This window comes from Rattus norvegicus, chromosome 19 (genome assembly GCF_021556685.1).
Source record: "Rattus norvegicus strain SHRSP/BbbUtx chromosome 19, alternate assembly SHRSP_T2T, whole genome shotgun sequence".
NCBI classification, from domain to species: Eukaryota; Metazoa; Chordata; class Mammalia; order Rodentia; family Muridae; genus Rattus; species Rattus norvegicus.
Window position 1 is genome coordinate 20,766,508 of NC_141552.1, and position 20,609 is coordinate 20,787,116.

The following is a 20,609-nucleotide window of genomic DNA, read 5'->3' on the forward strand; positions in this document are numbered from 1 at the left end:
GCAGCCACATGCATATTCTGCAGCCATGTCTGATTCCTCTGAGGCTCAGTCCCACTTACACACCTACCCTCCAACCTCCCCACTCCATGTCACCCCTGGGGCTCTGTAAACCTTCCTGCTTTCTGTCTTTATATTGAAAGACCCCAGCTTAGCAGCAGTAACGCCATTTTGCAAGGCTGTACTTAAGATGACTGGTTCAGGGAAAGGTTAGAACACTGAGTACACAGCGGCTGCCAAGCAGGATGTGTTTGGTTGAAGGCCTGGCAACAGGACGACTGCAGTTGAGCACCTGACAATGAGAAAAGCCCCGGGAGAGGTCCCACACCCTGGTGGGGGGGCCGAGTCAGCCGTTATGTTCCAAGAAGGTAGCTAAGAAACTTGCCCCCGGGCTGAACCCTTGGGGGGCCGAGTCAGTCGTTATGTTCCAAGAAGGTAGCTAAGAAACTTGCCCCCAGGCTGAACCCTTGGGGGGCCGAGTCAGTCCTTATGTTTCAGGAAGGTAGCTAGGAAACTTGCCCCCGGGCTAAACCCTTGCCATATTAGAATCCACCAATTATATCCCTGTAACCATGCATCTGCTTCTGTATGCTTGCTTCTGCTCCCCAAAATCCTATAAAAGCCCATCCTTGGTTCCGTGGGGCGCGCCAGTCCCCCGAGTGACTGAAGCGCCCGCAGGTGCCTGTGCCTGTGTATCCCGACAATAAACCAAATCCTCTTGCTGATTGCATCCTGTGGTGTCTCGGTCTGGTCTTTGGAGTTAGAGGGTCTCCATCCCGAGGGAAAGTTCTCCCTGAGAGCTTTTCATTTGGTGCGTTGGCCGGGAAAGGAGATCCTCCACCCAGGGACCACCGACCACCCACTGGGAGGTAAGCGTGCCTGAGTCTGTCTGTCTGTCTGATTTTGTCTCGTTCTGCCTTATTCTGTCTGTTCTGTGAGCGCTCAGCCAGGTTCTGTGAGCGCTCAGCCAGGTCTGTTCTGTGAGCGCTCAGCCAGGTCTGTTCTGTGAGTGCTCAGCCAGGTCTGTTCTGTGAGCGCTCAGCCAGGCTGTTTGGAATTTGGGCGGGACGAAGAAGGAGCTGACAAGCTCGGACTTCTCGCCCCACAGCCCTGGAAGACGTTCCAAGGGTGTTGGGGCCCGACTTTTCGAGGCCCAATCTGGGAGAGGAGAAAGATCCGGACTAACGGCACTCTGTCTGTATTTTTGGCTTTCAGAGGGCCCCGGACCTTTGCCACCTCCATCTGACTTTTTGCTTTCAGTTTGGTACCAAAGCCGTGCAGCACGCCTGTCTGTTGTTTGTTTGACTGTTGGTGTTGTTTGTTTTCTCTGTGTTCTAATCTTCCTTAGAACTAACATGGGACAGTCCCTAACAACGCCCCTAAGTCTCACTCTTGATCATTAGAAAGACGTCCACGACCGGGCACACAACCAGTCCGTCGAGGTTAAAAAAAAAAAAAGAAAATGACAGACTCTCTGCACATCCGAGTGGCCCACTTTCGGAGCGGGATGGCCAGTGAATGGCACATTTAATAAGATCATTATTTTACAGGTTAAAGATCGGGTCGTCCACGGACATCCTGACCAGGTTTCTTATATTATCACTTGAGAGAGTCTCGCCTTAAACCCCCCCCCCCCCCGGGCGGAACCCTTCGTGGACCCGAATTGGCCTCCCCTCAACCCCCAGCCTATCCCCTCGGCCCCGCCCAGTCTGCCGGCCACGTCTTAAGAAACCTGTCCTCCCGGCAGACCCAAACTCCCCTCTCATAGATCTTCTCTCTGACAGGCCCGGCTGAAAGGGAGGAGGCAGAGCCGCCGGCCAGATCAGTTGCCGGGCCACAGTCTGATAAGGGTTTCTCCCCTGTCGCAGGGAGATTGCGCAATAAGCGCGAGGTGATGCCAGATACAACCTCCCAGGCTTTCCCACTTAGACAGGGAACCAGTGGCCAGACCCAATACTGGCCGTTTTCAGCAGCTGACATTTACATTGGAAACAACACAACCCTTCTTTCTCCAAAGATCCGGTGGCACTCACCGACCTAATAGAATCTGTTTTACTTACCCACCAGCCTACTTGGGATGACTGCCAACAGCTCTTACAGGCCCTCTTAACCTCAGAAAAAAAAAAAAACAAAGAGTGTTCCTAGAGGCCAAAAAGCATGTTCTGGGAGATGATGGGCGTCCCACCCAGCTGCCTGAGGACCAAACTGGGATTTTAATACAGCTGAAGGTAAGGGACACCTATGCCTTTATCGCCAGTTGTTTCTAGCGGGTCTCCGAGGGGCTATACGACGCCCTACTAATTTGGCTCAGGTAAAACAGGTATTACAGGAAGCAGGGGAAAACTCCCTCCACCTTTCTAGAGAGACTTAAGGAGGCCTACCGTATGTACACTCCCTATGACCCAGATGACCCAGGACAAATGACGAGTGTCTCTATGTCCTTCATCTGGCAGGCTGCTCCAGATATCAGGACTAAGTTACAGAGGTTAGAAAATTTGCAGGGCTATACATTACAGGATTTACTTAAAGAAGCTGAAAAGATTTTTAATAAGAGAGAGAATTGAGTCGAATCTTGGCCGCCGTAGTTCAGAGCCAAGAAAGGAAGGGAGATAGGGGGGAGCTCGAAAGGGGCTGAAGCTGGATAAAGATCAATGTGCCTATTACAAAGAGAAAGGGCACTGGGCCAGAGAGTGCCCCAAGAAGCCTGGCGGACCCCGAAAGCCTCGACCACGAACCTCCCTCTTGGCTCTAGATAAAGATTAGGGAGGTCAGGGCCAGGAGCCCCCCCCCTGAGCCCAGGGTAACGCTTAAGTTGGGGGGCAGCCGGTTACTCTCCTGGTAGACACAGGAGCCCAGCATTCAGTCCTCACTCAAGCTTCAGGACAACTCAGCGACCGGACGGCCTGGGTACAAAGAGCTACTGGTGAGAAACAATACCGATGGACTACGGACCGCCGGGTTCAGCTGGCTACTGGTAAGGTGACCCATTCCTTCTTACATGTTCCGGACTGCCCGTACCCTCTGCTGGGCCGTGACCTGCTCACCAAACTAAAAGCACAAATTCATTTTGAGAAAGGAGGGGCCCGAATAACTGGCCCCCACGGAACTCCCCTTCAAGTTCTATGAATATAGACTATATGAACCGGGACAGGACACTGGCTTGGGCAGAGACTGGTGGGATGGGGTTGGCGCTCCAACAGCCCCCCTTAATTACAACTCCAGTCTCCATAAAACAATACCCCCTGTCACATGAAGCTTATCAAGGTATAAGGCCTCACATTACGAGGCTTCTAGATCAAGGCATCCTAATCCCCTGCCGGTCGCCTTGGAATATGCCTCTTCTGCCTGTTAAGAAACCCGGCACTGGAGATTATAGGCCAGTACAAGACTTGAGAAAGGTCAACAAGAGGATAGAAGATATTCATCCGACTGTTCCAAACCCTTACAATTTGCTCAGTAACTGTTCATCGATGAGAAACAGGGGTATGCTAAAGGGGTCCTAACACAAAGGTTGGGACTCTGAAAACGCCCTGTGGCCTACCTGTCTAAGAAATTGGCCCCTGTGGCCTCCGGCTGGCCACCGTGCCTAAAGATGGTGGCTGCTATTGCTGTCCTGATCAAGGACGCTGGAAAATTGACTTTGGGACAGCCACTCACCATCCTAGCACCCCACGCAGTGGAGGCCTTGGTAAAGCAGCCCCCAGACCGCTGGCTCTCTAATTCTCACACCAAGCCTTGTTACTGGATGCAGAACGGGTTCAGTTTGGGCCCGTAGTCGCCCTCAATCCTGCCACCTTGCTTCCTCTACCAGAGGAGGCAAAACAGCATGACTGCCTAAGTACATGGAACCAGGCCGGACCTATCGGACCAGCCTCTTCAGAATGCTGACCACACATGGTACACGGATGACAACAGCTTCTTGGCAGAGGGAGAGCGAAAGGCTGGAGCTGCGGTCACTACGGAGGACAAAGTGATTTGGGCGAAAGCCCTGCCTGCTGGTACCTCCGCACAACGGGCTGAACTCATCGCCTTGACTCAGGCGTTCAAGATGACAAAAGGTAAGAGGCTAAATATATATACAGACAGCCGTTAATGCCTTTGCCACGGCACACATCCACGGGGAGATCTACCGGAGGCGGGGGCTGCTCACATCTGAGGGTAAAGATTTTAAAAATAAGGCTAAAATTCTGGCCCTCTTAGAAGCCCTATTCGTGCCCAAAAGACTGAGTATTATACATTGTCCAGGACACCAGAAAGGGCACAACCCAGAGGCACGAAGAAACCGGCTGGCCGATGCCACGGCGCGAGAAGCGGCCATGAACAAACAAATCTTGCCCTTAAATAGCCCAGACCAACCCACGCCCCCACCAGTGGGACAAACTAGTTGGGTTTATGCCCATGAGGACATAGAGCTCCTAGAAAAAAATGGGGGCCATCTACCACCCTCAACTAAAACAGTGGGTCTACAAAGGACTTTTAAATTGATCTCCTTTTTACATAAATTAACCCATTTGGGGTTTAAGAAGATGAAAACCTTACTAGATCGGGAAGAGATAAATCTGTGTTTTTTGAATCGGGACAAAGCGATACAAAAGGTGACTGAGAGTTACAAAGTGTGCGCTCAGGTTAACCCGGGAAGGACCAGGATTGGACAAGGAGTTCGTCCTAGGGGACACCGTCCCGACATCCATTGGGAAATTGATTTTACTGAAATTAAACCAGGTATATATGGATACAAGTATCTCCTAGTGTTTGTAGACACCTTCTCAGGATGTGTTGAAGCCTTCCCCACAAAACACAAGACTACAAAAATGGTCACCAAGAAGCTCCTCGAGGAAATCTTTCCCAGGTATGACATGCCTCAAGCGTTGGGGTCGGACAACGGGCCCGCTTTCGTCTCCCAAGTAAGTCAGTTGGTGGCCAAATTGCTGGGGATTGATTGGAAATTACATTGTGCCTATAGACCCCAGAGTTCAGGTCAGGTAGAACGCATGAATAGAACAATTAAGGAGACTTTATCCAAACTTACGCTTGCAACTGGCTCAAAGGATTGGGTGGCCCTCCTTCCCCTAGTTCTATATCGGGCCCGGAATACCCCGGGCCCCCATGGTCTAACTCCTTTTGAAATAATATATGGAACACCACCCCCATTTGTCCATTTTTTTGATTCAAACATTGCTGATTTTGCTGACAGCCCTTCTCTGAGGGCCCATTTACAGGCCCTACAGATTGTGCAGAGAGACGTCTGGAGACCTTTGGCCACTGCTTACCAGGACAAGCTTGAGCATCCGGTGGTGCCACACCCGTTCCAGATTGGAGACACCGTGTGGGTGCACAGACACCAGACCAAGAATCTCGAGCCACGGTGAAAAGGACCCTACACCGTCCTCCTGACTACCCCGACCACCCTAAAGGTAGACGGAGTCTCGGCTTAGATCCACACACCACACGTCAAGGCAGTCCGGTCTGAGGAATTGACTAATCACAACACTACACCCCAGACATGGAGAGTTCAGCGCACTCCAAACCCCTTAAAGTTAAAACACCTACTTGGCTCCTCCTAGCCCTTTTGTGGCCTAGAGTCAGTGGGGGAATAAGCCCCCACCAGACAGAAATTTCTTGACCAAGTCGAGTGAAAGATTTCACTCAAAGTTAGCAAAAAAAAATGGGGGAATGAAAGACCCCAGCTTAGCAGCAGTAACGCCATTTTGCAAGGCTGTACTTAAGATGACTGGTTCAGGGAAAGGTTAGAACACTGAGTACACAGCGGCTGCCAAGCAGGATGTGTTTGGTTGAAGGCCTGGCAACAGGACGACTGCAGTTGAGCACCTGACAATGAGAAAAGCCCCGGGAGAGGTCCCACACCCTGGTGGGGGGGCCGAGTCAGCCGTTATGTTCCAAGAAGGTAGCTAAGAAACTTGCCCCCGGGCTGAACCCTTGGGGGGCCGAGTCAGTCGTTATGTTCCAAGAAGGTAGCTAAGAAACTTGCCCCCAGGCTGAACCCTTGGGGGGCCGAGTCAGTCCTTATGTTTCAGGAAGGTAGCTAGGAAACTTGCCCCCGGGCTAAACCCTTGCCATATTAGAATCCACCAATTATATCCCTGTAACCATGCATCTGCTTCTGTATGCTTGCTTCTGCTCCCCAAAATCCTATAAAAGCCCATCCTTGGTTCCGTGGGGCGCGCCAGTCCCCCGAGTGACTGAAGCGCCCGCAGGTGCCTGTGCCTGTGTATCCCGACAATAAACCAAATCCTCTTGCTGATTGCATCCTGTGGTGTCTCGGTCTGGTCTTTGGAGTTAGAGGGTCTCCATCCCGAGGGAAAGTTCTCCCTGAGAGCATTTCAATATAATTGGTGACACTGCAGCCCTCAGTGGTGTCATACAGTGTTAGTTTGTCTTTGCACTGCCTGGAGGTCTGACTTAGGAGAATGGCTACCATTCTCATTCCTGTTCAAGGGTCAGAATCTGAATCCTATGTAAGGCTGAATAATATTCCAGCACATGGCTGTGCCATGTTGAATTTACACAGTCACCTATGGATCTTATATTTTGACTTGTAAACACACACATATAAGACTCAAGTGACACCCAAGTGGGGAATTGCTGGAGTCCTCCATGGCTTTCTGAACTGTCTGAGAGACCATCCTGTCCACAGTGTATAGGGCACCATCTACTCATAGCTCACACAGCATGAGAAGATTAGGGAGGGTTAACCTGGCTTCTCTGTCTCCTACTTTCTGCCACACTAGCCCTAGCATCTTTCTGTATTGCAGTGAATGTTTAGAACCCAGGAGGATTCCAGCTTCCTTGCTCAAATATAGCAAGTTCCTCCTTGCCTGCTTTGAGACTGAGTCTCATGCAGCCCAGGCTGGCTTTGATCTCACCATTAGTTAAGATGGCCATGAACTCCTGGTTCTCATGCCTCAGACGTCTCTGAGTGCTGGGTGACAGGTATGCACCACTCTCAAGTCCTGCCACTGGGACAAGAGTGAGCAGAGCCAGCTCTGAAGCACACACTTTGCTGGTGTCAGTGATGACTGACTTATGATCCTGTCTTCCTTGCACATGGCCCTTCTCCTTGGTGCATGCCATCCTTCCTCCCTGTGACTCATGGGGGACACCAAGCCTGAGGATGTCAGGAAGAAGTTTACTTACTTCACTGGGTTGGAGGCTGTTAGGTTCCTGCGTCAGTAGGTGAGATTCAAGCTAGAAGGTTTGTGGCATGAGAAACTGGAACAGAACTGGAATGGCAGGAACAATCGTTGCCTGGCTCTGAGAAGACCAGGTGGGCAGAAACTCATCGTTGGGCAGGAAGTGAGCTCAAGACCAGACTGGGCATTGCTCAGCGCATGTGAACAGGTGTGCTTACATGGACATGTGTTTCCCCCACATGGTCACCACTTATCCAGGCACGGTGAATACTCCAAGGAGCTTTTTATGTTTTAACATTGTGTGTGTTTGTGTGTCCATACATACATATACACATACATTCGTACATATACACGAATACACGTACATGAAAACACATGCATATACATGACTATATACATTCATGCTCACACACACATATATACACACCTACATGCATACACACATACACACACACATACACACACACATACACACACATACACACATACACACATACATGCATACACACATACACATATACATACACACATACACACACATACAATACATATACACACATACAAATACACCTATACACACATATAGACAGACATATACATATACACGTATACACATACATGCATACACACATTCATATCCACACGTACATACAGACATATACATATATACTCACATACATGTAAGCACATGAGTGGAAGCCAGAGGACAGCTTGGCCCTTGGTTCTCTCCTTTTTACCACGTGGGTCCTGGGGATTGAGTCAAGCTCATCAGACTTGACAGCAAGCCCCTTTAACTGTAGAGCCCTCTCATTGGCTGCCAGTTGCCTCTTTCCACAAATTCTATCTATGGTGGGATGTTTAGAGTTGTTATTCTCATGATTCCTTCAGCAATAGCGCAGACATCATTTACACTGCATTAGGAGTTATAATTCATGTAGATGTCAGGAGAGCTGGAGGCGTGGATCAAGAAGAGAGCCCACTTTCAATGTCATTATGTGGTATTGCCTTAGGCCCTTTTATACACTCCCCTGGCTTTGTCTGAGTATATGTTTGAGGTCTCTCTATGACTGTGCAAAGAAGTAAGAGATAGGGCTGGGCCACAAAATAGGGAAGTACTTGTTCATCCAAAAACAAAAACAAAAAACAAGCAAACAAACAAACAAAAATAGATCTAGGGTTAAATATTGGTGCTAGTACTGAACTACACAGCCAGAAGGTATTTTTCTAAGTAAATAACACAATATTGGGGATGACAATATGATCAAATATCCTACAACATAAGTTTGCAATGTTACCTACATTTTATAAATCAAGTCTGACCACCGTTTTGGTTGTTTCCAATCCTGTCTGAGTGCATCATCATGGGAATCCCAAGGAAAATCAGAAATGGGTTCTTGAACCTGTTGCACAGGGCCAGTATAGACAAAATACCACAGAGGAAACCTTGATTCTTATCTCAAGGGATCATTCACCATCCCTCTTGTCACATAACTTATGACAAGACGTCACCTTTCCTAAACTTAGCCTTTTTCCTGAGTGCTGCAGAAGGGAAGACCTGGTGTCAAGGGGTCTGGATTCAAACCACAGGACACTGAATTCATTTAAATAGGTGTAGTTTATTAATGCACACACCAATACAGTTCAACCAGAGCAACAGCTCAGAACTGGGTACTGGACATTGCTAGGCCCCGCTCATTGCAAAATCCACATGGGCTCATGCACAAGTGCTAGAAATGCTTCGGTCTATGGGCCCTAACTCAGGCCATTTTACACATAATTGTTCCTATTTTCCTTGAATCTATTGGGTCCTATGTGAAGAATACACTTGGGGAACTTGTTAAGATTAACAAACCTCATAACATACAGAACATAACAGGGTATGTGACCAGCACCACACAGTTCAACGTCAGAGTTTTTTGTTCTTTGTTAGTGTTTTTCTTGGCATCCATGATGTGGAGGCGTATTACAGAACAATAGGAAAGAGCTGGCTGCTGTGTAACAAATTCGCTGCTATTAAGGTAGGTATGGGGGCAAGACCTGAGCAGTAGCCCTTAAGATGGGAAGGAGATGATGTGTTTGGTAACTGAAAGGAGCTGCCTCAGCTGTGTTTCTCTGCCTGCTCAGTGCCCATTCAACATCACTCTGTCCCTGAAGAGGAACTCAAGGTCTGCCCCCTGCTGCCTGTGAGCCAGGAAGAGGCACAGAAAGGCAAGGCCACAGCACTGGTTTCCAATCCCTCAGTAATGCTGGATTTCCAATAATGTACTTGTATACACAAATACACTGTGGTAAGTTGCAATAGATACTAATCATTTCTCACATAGGGCAGCACTTGATTGACTACAACTAATTCTATTAAAAAAAAGAAACCTGGCTCTTGTAGAAATATACAAAGAAATATCTAGGATGGTGGGGAACGAATTCTGCCATGGACTGAACTCGTGGAAGTGGGGTTGGGAGAAAGATGCTGGTTAAATAGCCCACCAGGTTCACATTGTGTCAACTTGATTTAATCTAAGGACAAAGAAGTGGAGTATCTCTGATGGCTTCCTTCTAGTCCCTTTAAAGCATCACTGGGGTTTGAACTCAGAACTTCACACTTCTTGATGGGGCAACTACACTCAAGGAAGCTTAAGATTTCCATAGGCACAGTATTATGCTACATATACAGAGTAGATAATACTAAGATGTTCAGATGGTGATGTCCATTTGTATGCACTCTTAATGTGGACCTAAAAAAAGACAGATCAAGGTCCTTAAAATAGAAAGATCAGTTCCAGTTGTTTTCTACCATTCCAAACAGAACGATTGGTAGGGAGAGAATGGTAAATAATCGAGAATTCGTAGATGATGCTTTGAATGAAGTGTGGATTTCTGTGCTGGTTTAAAACAGGGTCTCAAGTATCACATGTTGCCCTCTACCTGGCTGGCCAGGATCACTTTGAGCTCAGATAAACCTTCTTTCACTTTGCAATAAATAGGCTTATAAGAGTGGCCTCCAAGGACAGTGCAGACAGCATTAGCCTTTCACAGTTGAGGTGTGTAACCCACAACTATAGTTTTAGCCATGTTTTTCCATGTCTACCAGCTATTTCAGATTGTTGCTGTTATATGCCTGACAATCAAGGATGCAGAAAAATAACCTGATACAGAGTAAGGACATAGTGATCACATGGTGCCTCTTCCGAACGTTCTGGTTGAGGTTTGTTAAAATTCCAATATTGCAAAAAGCTTTATATAGGGCCCATCACATTAAGGGTCACTATGCATTGCTCTATCTAAAATGGCCTAATCGGAACTGACTCCCATATAACACTTCCTGCAATCCTCATATGAGAAGCTTGAGCTTTTAGTTTTAACTTTTTCTTTTCTCGTTCTTTCTTATTTTTTGCTATAAAAGTTGAGACAAAGATAGTTAAGGCCATGAATTTGTCCCCAAAATTTGAACTACGGATGTGATCAATCAGTGTTAGTGGGTGCATTCTATAAAGTATTCATTTTTTACTATGATAGATGCTTTTGTGTTTGGTGTGGTGGCCATTTCCCAGTGTACAGGTGCTGGGACCTTGCTCTATCCACTTAATGATGTTTATAGCCTCATTTTAGACGTTTCTGTGCCACCCTCTATATCTCCTGTGTATTTTATTTTTCTGATAAAAGCTCATGGTATATCTTACTCAGGCCTGTGAGCAGTGCTCCTTTGGCGACATTGGTGCAAAGAGCAGAACCCCACAAGCAGCATGAGGTTCCCTTCACTGGAGTCTCCAATATTCCATTTTCCTCTGCCAACTGGTCTCCACACTTTTCCTAGCACCATAAAGACTTCAACTCTTTCTCCTAAGGAATTTTCTGGCAATTGTCGATTGCTAAGCACATGACTTCATGAGTGTTCCCCTAATACACACGCATTTTGTAACCTACCATGCAGACTATTTCTTGATGTGATATAAAGCACCTGTACATAATGAGACAAGAGAACTTTTGACCTCATATTCAAGCTGGTGTGAAATCTCAGGACGTTTTAATGGCTAACATTGGTGAATGTGGACAATTTGAGTTAGTGAGACATTTTTTGGGCAAGATTTGACAGGAAACATTCATTTAGATGCATAGGAATTACTAAGGTTTTTTATAATCAAGCCTTGAGGAAAATTTGGCTTTGGAAGCAGGAGATGCTCAGTGGCTCTGCCCCAGGAAAGTCTCCTGGAAAGGGCACCTCTGCTTATGCTCAGTACAGGGAGAACATTAGCAGGGAGGCAAAGTCTGCTCCCCAGACATCTGCTGTCCCTTCTTGGACATTCTATTGTCTCCTAGAGAGTTCTGGCATCCTCTGTGATGTCACCAGTGTTGTAGTGACAACCAGTGCCCTAGTATCTCTCAGTCTGAGTCTGGCGGTTACAAGCTAAGACATGTTTTCCCGTCTTCGCAAGCGTTTTGGGAGGGGGAATGTCGATTCTGGAGAGACCAGAGTGAAGGACTCTGGCCTTTTGTCTCAAAGTAATGATGGAGAAAGACAGCACTTCTGGGGAATGTGGAGTAAGTTCTGGGCAGTGTATTTTGAGCTTCCTGTCAGGGGGGCTGCAGGCTTACGCTGACCTTTCTAGCAATGGGCCACAACAACTGGAGCATCTGAAAAGGAATTGAATTTCCATGAATATCACAATTCCTTACAGTCAAGGATTTCAGAACTTTAGTTTCCCCATCCCCAATGGGAGGATATGGTAAGGCCAATGCTATTATACTGTGAACTTCTGGTCTTTACTTTTCAGTTCATTTGTTCTGTTACATTGATATAATAACACTATCAGTAGTCATGGAGGGTCCACCTTTTCTGAGTTTAGACAGGGCAGCAATGTATTTCACTATCATTGCTTCTTTAAATACAGTGGGTATCTGACAGTAGTAACAGGGAGAGATTGTGCTCCAGGCAATAACCTTATGTTCTTAGACCTTCTCTGATTTCTTCTAACTGTGAGGGTCATCGTTTGCTTTATATATTAGAGGTCATATGTTACAAAAATTTTTCTACAATACCAAAACTATTTTGAACGTGTAGACCAAGATTCAGCCTGTAACCTATTCACAGTTCTGGGGCATTTGGTATTTCACATAGGGACACTGATAAGTCTGTTGAACATATCCTCCCTGGAAATGCGTTTTAAATCCAAAGTTGTTGGCTTAGAGTATCAGGGTAGGACATCTGAGTGTCTCCAATCACTCAAGTTTTGTGGATGGTGAATTTATCATCTGAGTTCTGAAGCCACAGGAGTGAGGGTCCTGAAACCAACCTGTACCCTGTTCAGCTGATAATAATCCTGGAGAAGCCATCTCCATGGTACATGTAAGCACGTGATGTCCGGCATAGGGAACACCTGGCTGCTTACGTCTCTTGGTCTCTATAGAGTAGTGGGAGAACTGAGATCCCCTGAGGAGGTCTCTTAAGCATAGACCAATCGCCTAGCAGTGACACTGGGTTCCTGGCTTGTTTTCCTGTTTAGGCCTCACTGAGGTCTACGAACACTCTATGCATTCTCCCCATGCAGGTTCACTTGTGTTCTTCTACCTACAGACGCTGGGAGAGAAACATCATCCCCTGGCACTGACCTAAGCAAGAATCAGGCCATGAAGGAAAAGGAGAGGCTGATTAAAGAGCTGCAGCTCATTACCGAGGAGAGAAATGACCTGAGAGATCGCCTGAGGTTTCTGACAGAGAGATCCATGAAGAACAGGTATGAATTGCTCCAAATGCTCTTGTTTCATTCCTGGGTCTGCAAGGTCACCTTCTTATCCTATTAAGGTTTTGGGTTCTAGAAAGCTGTGCCTCCCTAACCACCCTGTGCTAAACCTCACCTCCCGTATAGTGGAGATTCAGAACCTGACCCTTCCTGAGAAGTGAGATTGAAAATGGACTCATCTGCTTCCATTTATTTAAAAGCAGAACTTGTGGTCTGAATGAAGAATTCAGGGATAAAGTCAGGGAGAGTGAGTGCCCAGTGTGCATTTGCAAAGCCCTTGACAGCTGGTGGCTTTGAAAGATTGTAATTGCAGTGAGTTTATGGTGAGTCTCTGTACTTGCTAGGCAGGGGACTGAGTGCTGGAAGATCCAGGCAGCAGCCTGGGGTAATATAGGACCCACCCTGAGTTCGTGTATTCCTAAATGCCGATGTTCATTGTATTCTATCATTTCGGGCCAGGCCACACTTCAGGCCAAATCCATATTATGAAGACCTGGAGAGAATGGAGGAGGCGGTCATGTCAATTCTGCACAACTTAGAGATGGAGAACACTGAGGTCCATGAGAACAACCATAAGCTGAAGAAGGAGATTACCTTCTCTAGGTAAGTCCTGGTCAGAAAGGCTATCACTTGTGGAATGGCCATTTCTGACTTTCTTTTTCTGGATTGGACGGTCTTCAGCTCTGGTTCTATCTCTTGTGCTATTTACCCATCAGTGTTCCAGGGTCATTAGGACTCAGTTTTCAGTTCCATAAAGGACTGTTCCTCATCCCAGGATTGTCTAGGCATCTTCAGAAGGCTCTAGAGATAACAGTACTGATTGAAGTCAGCAGAAGGTTATTAGGCTGACCTGGACCTATGGTGTCACACCAGGTTTTACAAAACTCAGTGCGTGGACCACATGGTTAGCATGACCTTCTCTTGGTTCTACTGACCGCTTTTGAGGGTGTTGGCCCAGTACTAATTGATGTTGCCCCCATGCATTGGTCTTTCATGGATAGTTGTAGATCCATGTTCTTTCTCAGAGGTGTGGACACTAATTGGTGTCAAGCCAAGCAAACAATTTATTCTTCCCCGAATTAACTCTTTATGGTTTGTGCAGCAGCCTTATATGTATCAAGATGCATTTTATTAAGTCTTCATGGGTATGTGGGACCTGGTAGAGTTAGTGGGACTTGGGAGTAGGAATGGGAGAAAGGGCCAGCATGATCTTACTATGCAGATGTATTTCCAGAAACCTGCTCAGCCAGCTCCTGATGGAGAACACATGTAGGAAGAAGTTGGTCCCACCGAAGCAGGGGAGCAAGGGGGTACATCTTGATTGTGCACTGAACCAGAAATATTTGGTTGACTTCAACAAGAAAGATAAAGATAAAGATCAATTGCCAGAACCAGCATTATCAGGTAGGGACTGTTAGCTTAACAATATCTGATAAAATTTGCCAATTTGATACATCTTTGCTTCTCTTACCACCTTTCTAATTTACACTCACAACCAGCCAACCACCTCATGTAATGGAATTGTTCACTGCTCTGCCTATGCACAAGTATTCTGGGAATGTAACCACTTTTCAGAAACTGAATTATTGTGCAAGCATATTTTGCTGCTCTTTTTGAAGCTGCATTATAGAAATGGTGACAGATCAATAACATATCACATTATTGCATATCCATGTGATAGATTGGATCCTATGTAGAGTTTTGAACAATTTCTTGGTTCTTTGACAAATGACACTCTGTGGTCATGTGACCTCTTGTGTAGGAAGCACCTTTGGGATAAGAACCAAGTGCAAATGTCAAATTAGTACTTGTCATTGGCTTTAACCTTGGTGACATATGGACGTCTCCTTTCTTCCTGCAACCTGATGAGGTGTCTTGCCATTGCCCTGTTCTGGGTTTGCACTGGTATAAGTCTGGGTCCCATATTGGCAGCCCACATTACTGTGAGGCTCTCTGGAGATTTTGCCCTGCCCACAGAGTTAGCAACAATGATATCACTTAAAATGTCCATGTCGACTATCCAATAGAACTGAGGTGGTAGAAGGCAGCATTCTGACAGCTGGCTTGCATTTCCCCACCAAATCAGTATCTGAAAAACTGCCTTCCTCTCCCAGGTCTCAGAAAGTGCAAGAGAGCTGGAATTGGACACACAGCAGTAAGAGAGCTTCCTGAAGAATAAGTTGCTTTCTCAGGAGTCCCTGATGACCAACATCCTGAATGGTAACAACATTTTTTGTATGAGTATTCATCCTCTGAGTTAATTTGTCATTTCTTAGAGACCCTAAATTTATATACCACTAAGCCAGCCTGACTGATTGAGGTCTTACTCACTTTCTTCTTCAGAAAACAGCACTTGAGAGACAACTTGGGGGACCGCCTTTCATTATGTGTGCTAGAGGAGAAACAGCAATACGTCTGTGCTTCTAAATGTTCGTTAAGAATATGCTTTTAGAAATATTTGTGTTGTGATTTTAATTGAAGTTTTCTTTTTGTTGTTTCATATTTATATGTTCTTGTTACTATTTTTACTTTCAAATATTTTTAAATATTTTTATTCATTTTAATCCTGTTTTGTTGTAAAAATGTATTTGTTATAAATAAAAATTGAATTCTATCTCTTGACTCTTAAGACCATCATTCTTACTCAAGTGTTCTGTCACCTCCTGTGGACTTAGAACTGACAGCTACAGATGGATCTCTGCATGTTCCATGGATCCTGGGCTAATAAGTGAATTCAAAGTCACCAAGGGGTACTCAGTGTGACAGTGTCTTTTGTGTGGAGAATGTGGCTGTTCCTCGGACACACACTTTATGATGTAATCACTGACACACTTTACCCAATTGTTAGGGTCCATGTGGTTCTTCTGAGAGAGCAGCAGATGCTCTACCCTGTGAGTCATCACCACAGCTCCTGCAGGTGGCTTTTGTTATTCCACATGAGGTGCTGTATTAGGTGGACAGGATCACCTATGATTAAATAGAGAGATCTCAGGAGATGTGTGTTCACAGGGAACTTACTGAGCCGTGCGTTCTCAACGTGTTAGGTTGCCAGGCATCCCTACAGGGCTCTGGTGTTCCCACTGCTCATTGTGGGTCAGGATCATCCTGCAGCATCACTTAGTGTCCATATTAGAGCAGATCTTTCACCTGTTATCAATGATGACCATATGTATTCTGCACATCTGATAAAATACAGAATAGAAACTAGCTTCTTGTAGGCCAGCTTGGCATAATGAATTCTTTTGATTGTTAGCAAGAAACTTATCTTTATCTAAGCAGTTTAGGGAGGAACCTCAAGGGCATCCATAGTGAATGTAGCCTGCAGCTGTGAACACAGGTTTCTTTTGGAGAGCAGGCCTGTGCAGACCCAGAACCTAGGTGGGACAGTTCAAGCTACCCTTTTTCCATGGCCAATCTGGGATCGTATTGAGAATGTATTTTTTCCAGGTGACTGATTTCCAATTTGTGGAATTGATCTAACTTGCTGAGAGTGGAGGTGACTCAGAGAGTTAAAGTACAGAAGAACCAATCCAATATGTCCACAAAAGCTTGCTGTCACCCCAGGGCTTTTAAAAGCTCAGCAGCTAGAGAAGCAATGTAGTATTTGGTTACTCTCATGCTTAGGTCTAGTCATTCATTATAAGCTGACCATGACACAAAAAGAGTCATCTGTGTCACAATAGAAACTAGTTGTAACTAGACTCACACCACACTATCACATCACTACCGTATTGAGGTTCTCAGTTACTATCTAAGAACCTGGAAGAGGCCTGGGTCTTGCTACACAAACTCATGATTTATGTCTTCATGACACTGTGTGCTTTGTCCTGTTAATGCTACCATTGGCATACAACACCTTGGATACTTTGTGCTGACATCTGTGACCTGAGACAATAGTTCATGTCATCCTATCCTGAATAAAATGTCCTTAGAGTACAGTGTAGTGGGAGGGGCCTTCTTTTCCTGTGAGATAGCAAAACATTTCCAGTCTTCAGTCAAGTCTGACAGCCATTGTCAGTGCCTGTCTTGAGATGTCCACATTTTCAGCTGAGAGTCTTCATCCAGGCAGCTCTGTAATTCTGTAGAAGATTAATAGGTTCCAACCCTAGGATTTAATTCTGCATGACTGTACTTGCCGAACATGCTCAAAGCCCTGTGTTCCACCCTAGCCCTCTGTGCTTTAGAGAAAGAAAATAAAGAACCACATTGCACTTGAAGTTTCTCCTCCAACAAAAGGAGAGCCTGCATAGGGCCTTTAAGTAACTCTAAACCCCAGCTTCCGCCCACAGCTCCCTCCATCAATTCCATGATTGGTGTGTTTTCACTACTACTCACTTTCTTCTGTGTGCAAAGAATGTGCACCATGTCAGTAAAGTGTGTGTGTGTGTGTGTGTGTGTGTGTGTGTGTAGTCCCTAGTGAAAACTGTCGAGATACATGCAGACTCATGCTACTACTGTCCCATGGCACCTTGCAGGGAACCCTGAAATGGTGGCTACTTTAATACAGTCTAAACCGTGTGTGCATGGTTTCTGTAAGGTCACCACTACAGAGAGCAGGAAAAGCTTCAGTAGTCACATGGATGTGATCAATCAGTGTTAGTCATGCCCTTCCAGCATGGTAGACTGCAGGTTGTCTGTCCCCATCACTTTGCTCTCTTGTGCCCAAACAATGCCAAGGTCAGGGCCGTTGAGCCGTGAGGCAGAGGCTCACCACCCTCAGTGCTGCCTAAGACCCCTAACACTGTCTCTTTCGGGTGTGTGCGTGCTGGACACTCATGGATCCTGAGATCTCCGCAGCTGAGGTGAAACAGTACCAGAGCCATTGCAATGTGGGCACACATTTGGTTGTGGAGCTGGGCCACTCTTTGACTTTTGTTGAGTGGAGAGACAACTGTTGGCTGAGCCTTTGGTGAACCGGATGGCCCCTGGCCACGTCAGCAGTCAGCAGTATCAAAGCTGAGAAACCAGTGTTTTATGTTCCATTTTGTCATCGCTGGTCAGTGTTCTGATGCCACAGCACATGGCTGGTCTCAATCTCCCCATGTGGCCACAATCCCTAATTGATATGGCCTCCACTTCCGAAGTGCCACTGGGATTTCTGTAGAACCCCTAAGGCAGCAGCAAGCAGGAGCTCCTGACTATTCCCTCCCTGCTCTCTGGATCTGCAAGTCGTTCTGTGTACATATGGCTATTCCCTCATATACTCTTGATGCCATGATACCTTAATAAACACTTGAATCATGCCCTGATGGCCAGTTTTCAACTGCTACCTGACACCATCTATAATCGCCTGGGAAATGAGGGACAGTGTGGATCAGACTGGCCTTTGAGCATGACTATGCGTGACTGTCTTCGTTGCTGTGGGAGATGCCAGGCAGCCTCTTTTCTGGTCCTAGAGTCCCTATAGCCAGCCACTTGTCCCCTCTACAGCCAGACCCTACTTCTGCTCCTAGGCACTGTCTTGGACTTCCTTCTCTCAGGTGGCTTCTCTCCTTTGGTTGCTACAGAAACCTGTTATGAGGACAGGAACAGGGAGTTAAGAGTTCAAAGCCATCTTCCCACTGATGTTCTTTCTCAGAGGTCAGTGGGACACTTAAAGAGTTTTGTGTATACATTTTATTAAGCAAGGGACAATCATGCATCAGACACAGGAAACTAACAGCACATCTACCGGACCTCCTTCAACACCTGGGCATCTCTTCTGGCCTGTGCTTCTGTGTGCTGAAACCTGGGGACCAACTTCCTGTGGTGTTTCCCAGGATGACTATGCACATTACTACACTGGCGTAAATCCTCAAAACTCACAAACAGCAACAGGACCGACCGCCACAGGAACGGTTCTCTATCAACAGATACCACAGACCAGCAAGCAGAAGCATGGGAGGGTGGTTCTGTGGTTCACACACTTCTCTTTCCTCACTAGGGCAGGTGACCCGCTGGAGAAAACAAGGAGGCAGCAGGATGGAAGAGGAAAACTACAACCCAGTCCTTGCATTAAACACCCAAGCACATTTAGACTAGAAGAGAGAAGTTTGCCAAGAATGAGGGCCACTTTGGACATCCATCATCAATAGCCCTGGCTGTCTAGGCCAGCATCAGATCCAGCAGTCTCCAGGCAGGTGTCAGCTAGGCCCTCAAGGGCACTAAGAGCATTAACCATGAAAAATAGAACAAGATCTCTGCCTCTTGCCTGCCTGACAGCCAAGCATGTGTATGCCCTGGCAATGCTCACGCTGGGACCCCTGCGAGATATTAAGATATAGAGACCTGATAGTTGATTAGGACCCTGTTCAAAAAGGAAGACACCGGATATTTCCCTCTGGCATCCATATGTGCATGCATGGTTGTACAAACTGGTAGAATCTCTCTCTCTCTCTCTCTCTCTCTCTCTCTCTCTCTCTCACACACACACACACACACACACACACACACACACACACACACACACACATTCAAAGTTTTGAAGCACAGCAGAAGAATCTCTGGGACTCTAAGCCTGACCAGCCTCATCTGTGAGTCACAGCTTCTGTGTGAGAGCTCCTTTGTGTGAGAGGCATAGGGTGACTGAGGAAGGTTGCTGGTGTCCATCCCTGGCCTGCATGTGCATGCATACAGAGACATGGACACATGCACATGCTGAGTACCCCTCATCCAATCCTGAAATCTGAAAAAACTGAATTTCAAATCCAGGCATTCTCCTAACCTACACCTTCCCTCAGGAATTGGAGATGAGGCCTTGCAAGAATCCTCAACCAGTGAGACTGGCCCAGACCTTCTGAGATCCATTCTGCCCCAGGAGAACACAGCAAGTGGTATCAGGACAACACAGAAACTCAAGACTCCAGCCTGATGCAGGGACCACCTGCTGGGTTAGGAGAAGACTCAGCATCAGGTTCCTGAACGAAAACATCACCTCTGAACACACGGGGTCGCTGTGGCTATGCCTTCAAGGCATCTTCAGCAGCAGCTTAAATGGACTAGGGATGACTATGGGAATCTGCCTGCAGGGTGATGTGAGAATCCTTTTGCTAAGGCTTGATAGCTAGATGTTGCCACAGAAACCGTTGAACTCTTCTTGGAGTACAGTCCAGGCAGAGGCTGAACACAAAACATTCTGATTATGACCTGAGTTTAAAAGATAATCCGGAACCTGAAGGCCACAGGCCCAAAGGTCTGCACTGCAGGGGTAAGGCATCACTGCAGGGATGACCACACAGTGCAGGGGTGAGGTGTCACTGTGGGGATGACCACACACTGCAGGGGTGAGGCATCACTGCAGGGATGACCACACACTGCAGGAGTGAGGAGTCACTGCAGGGATGACCACACAGTGCAGGGGTGAGGTGTCACTGCGGGGATGACCACACACTGCAGGGGTGAGGCATCACTGCAGGGATGACCACACACTGCAGGAGTGAGGAGTCACTGCAGGGATGACCACACACTGCAGGGGTGAGGCATCACTGCATGGATGACCACACACTGCAGGGGTGAGGCATCACTGCAGGGATGACCACACACTGCAGGGGTGAGGAGTCACTGCAGGGATGACCACACACTGCAGGGTTGAGTTGTCACTGCAGGGATGACCACACACTTCAGGGGTGAGGAGTCACTGCGGGGATGACCACACACTGCAGGGGTGAGGTGTCACTGGGGGGATGACCACACACTTCAGGGGTGAGGTGTCCCTGCGGGGATGACCACACACTGCAGGGGTGAGGTG

At 46.9% G+C, this 20,609-nt stretch overlaps 1 protein-coding gene across 1 annotated transcript in view; it reads left to right on the top strand.

The window, feature by feature from the left end:
- LOC147999061 (uncharacterized) overlaps positions 1 to 15,497 on the top strand; it is a 59,118-nt gene extending 43,621 nt beyond the window's left edge. The window contains exons 4-8 of the mRNA XM_087595987.1: positions 12,718 to 12,877; positions 13,343 to 13,486; positions 14,118 to 14,287; positions 14,998 to 15,103; positions 15,227 to 15,497. Of these exons, the coding sequence (XP_087452113.1) occupies positions 12,771 to 12,877; positions 13,343 to 13,486; positions 14,118 to 14,287; positions 14,998 to 15,062 (486 nt within the window). The 5' untranslated portion in view covers positions 12,718 to 12,770 and the 3' untranslated portion in view covers positions 15,063 to 15,103; positions 15,227 to 15,497. The remainder of the gene's footprint in view (positions 1 to 12,717; positions 12,878 to 13,342; positions 13,487 to 14,117; positions 14,288 to 14,997; positions 15,104 to 15,226) is intronic.
- Positions 15,498 to 20,609: the final 5,112 nt, after the last annotated feature.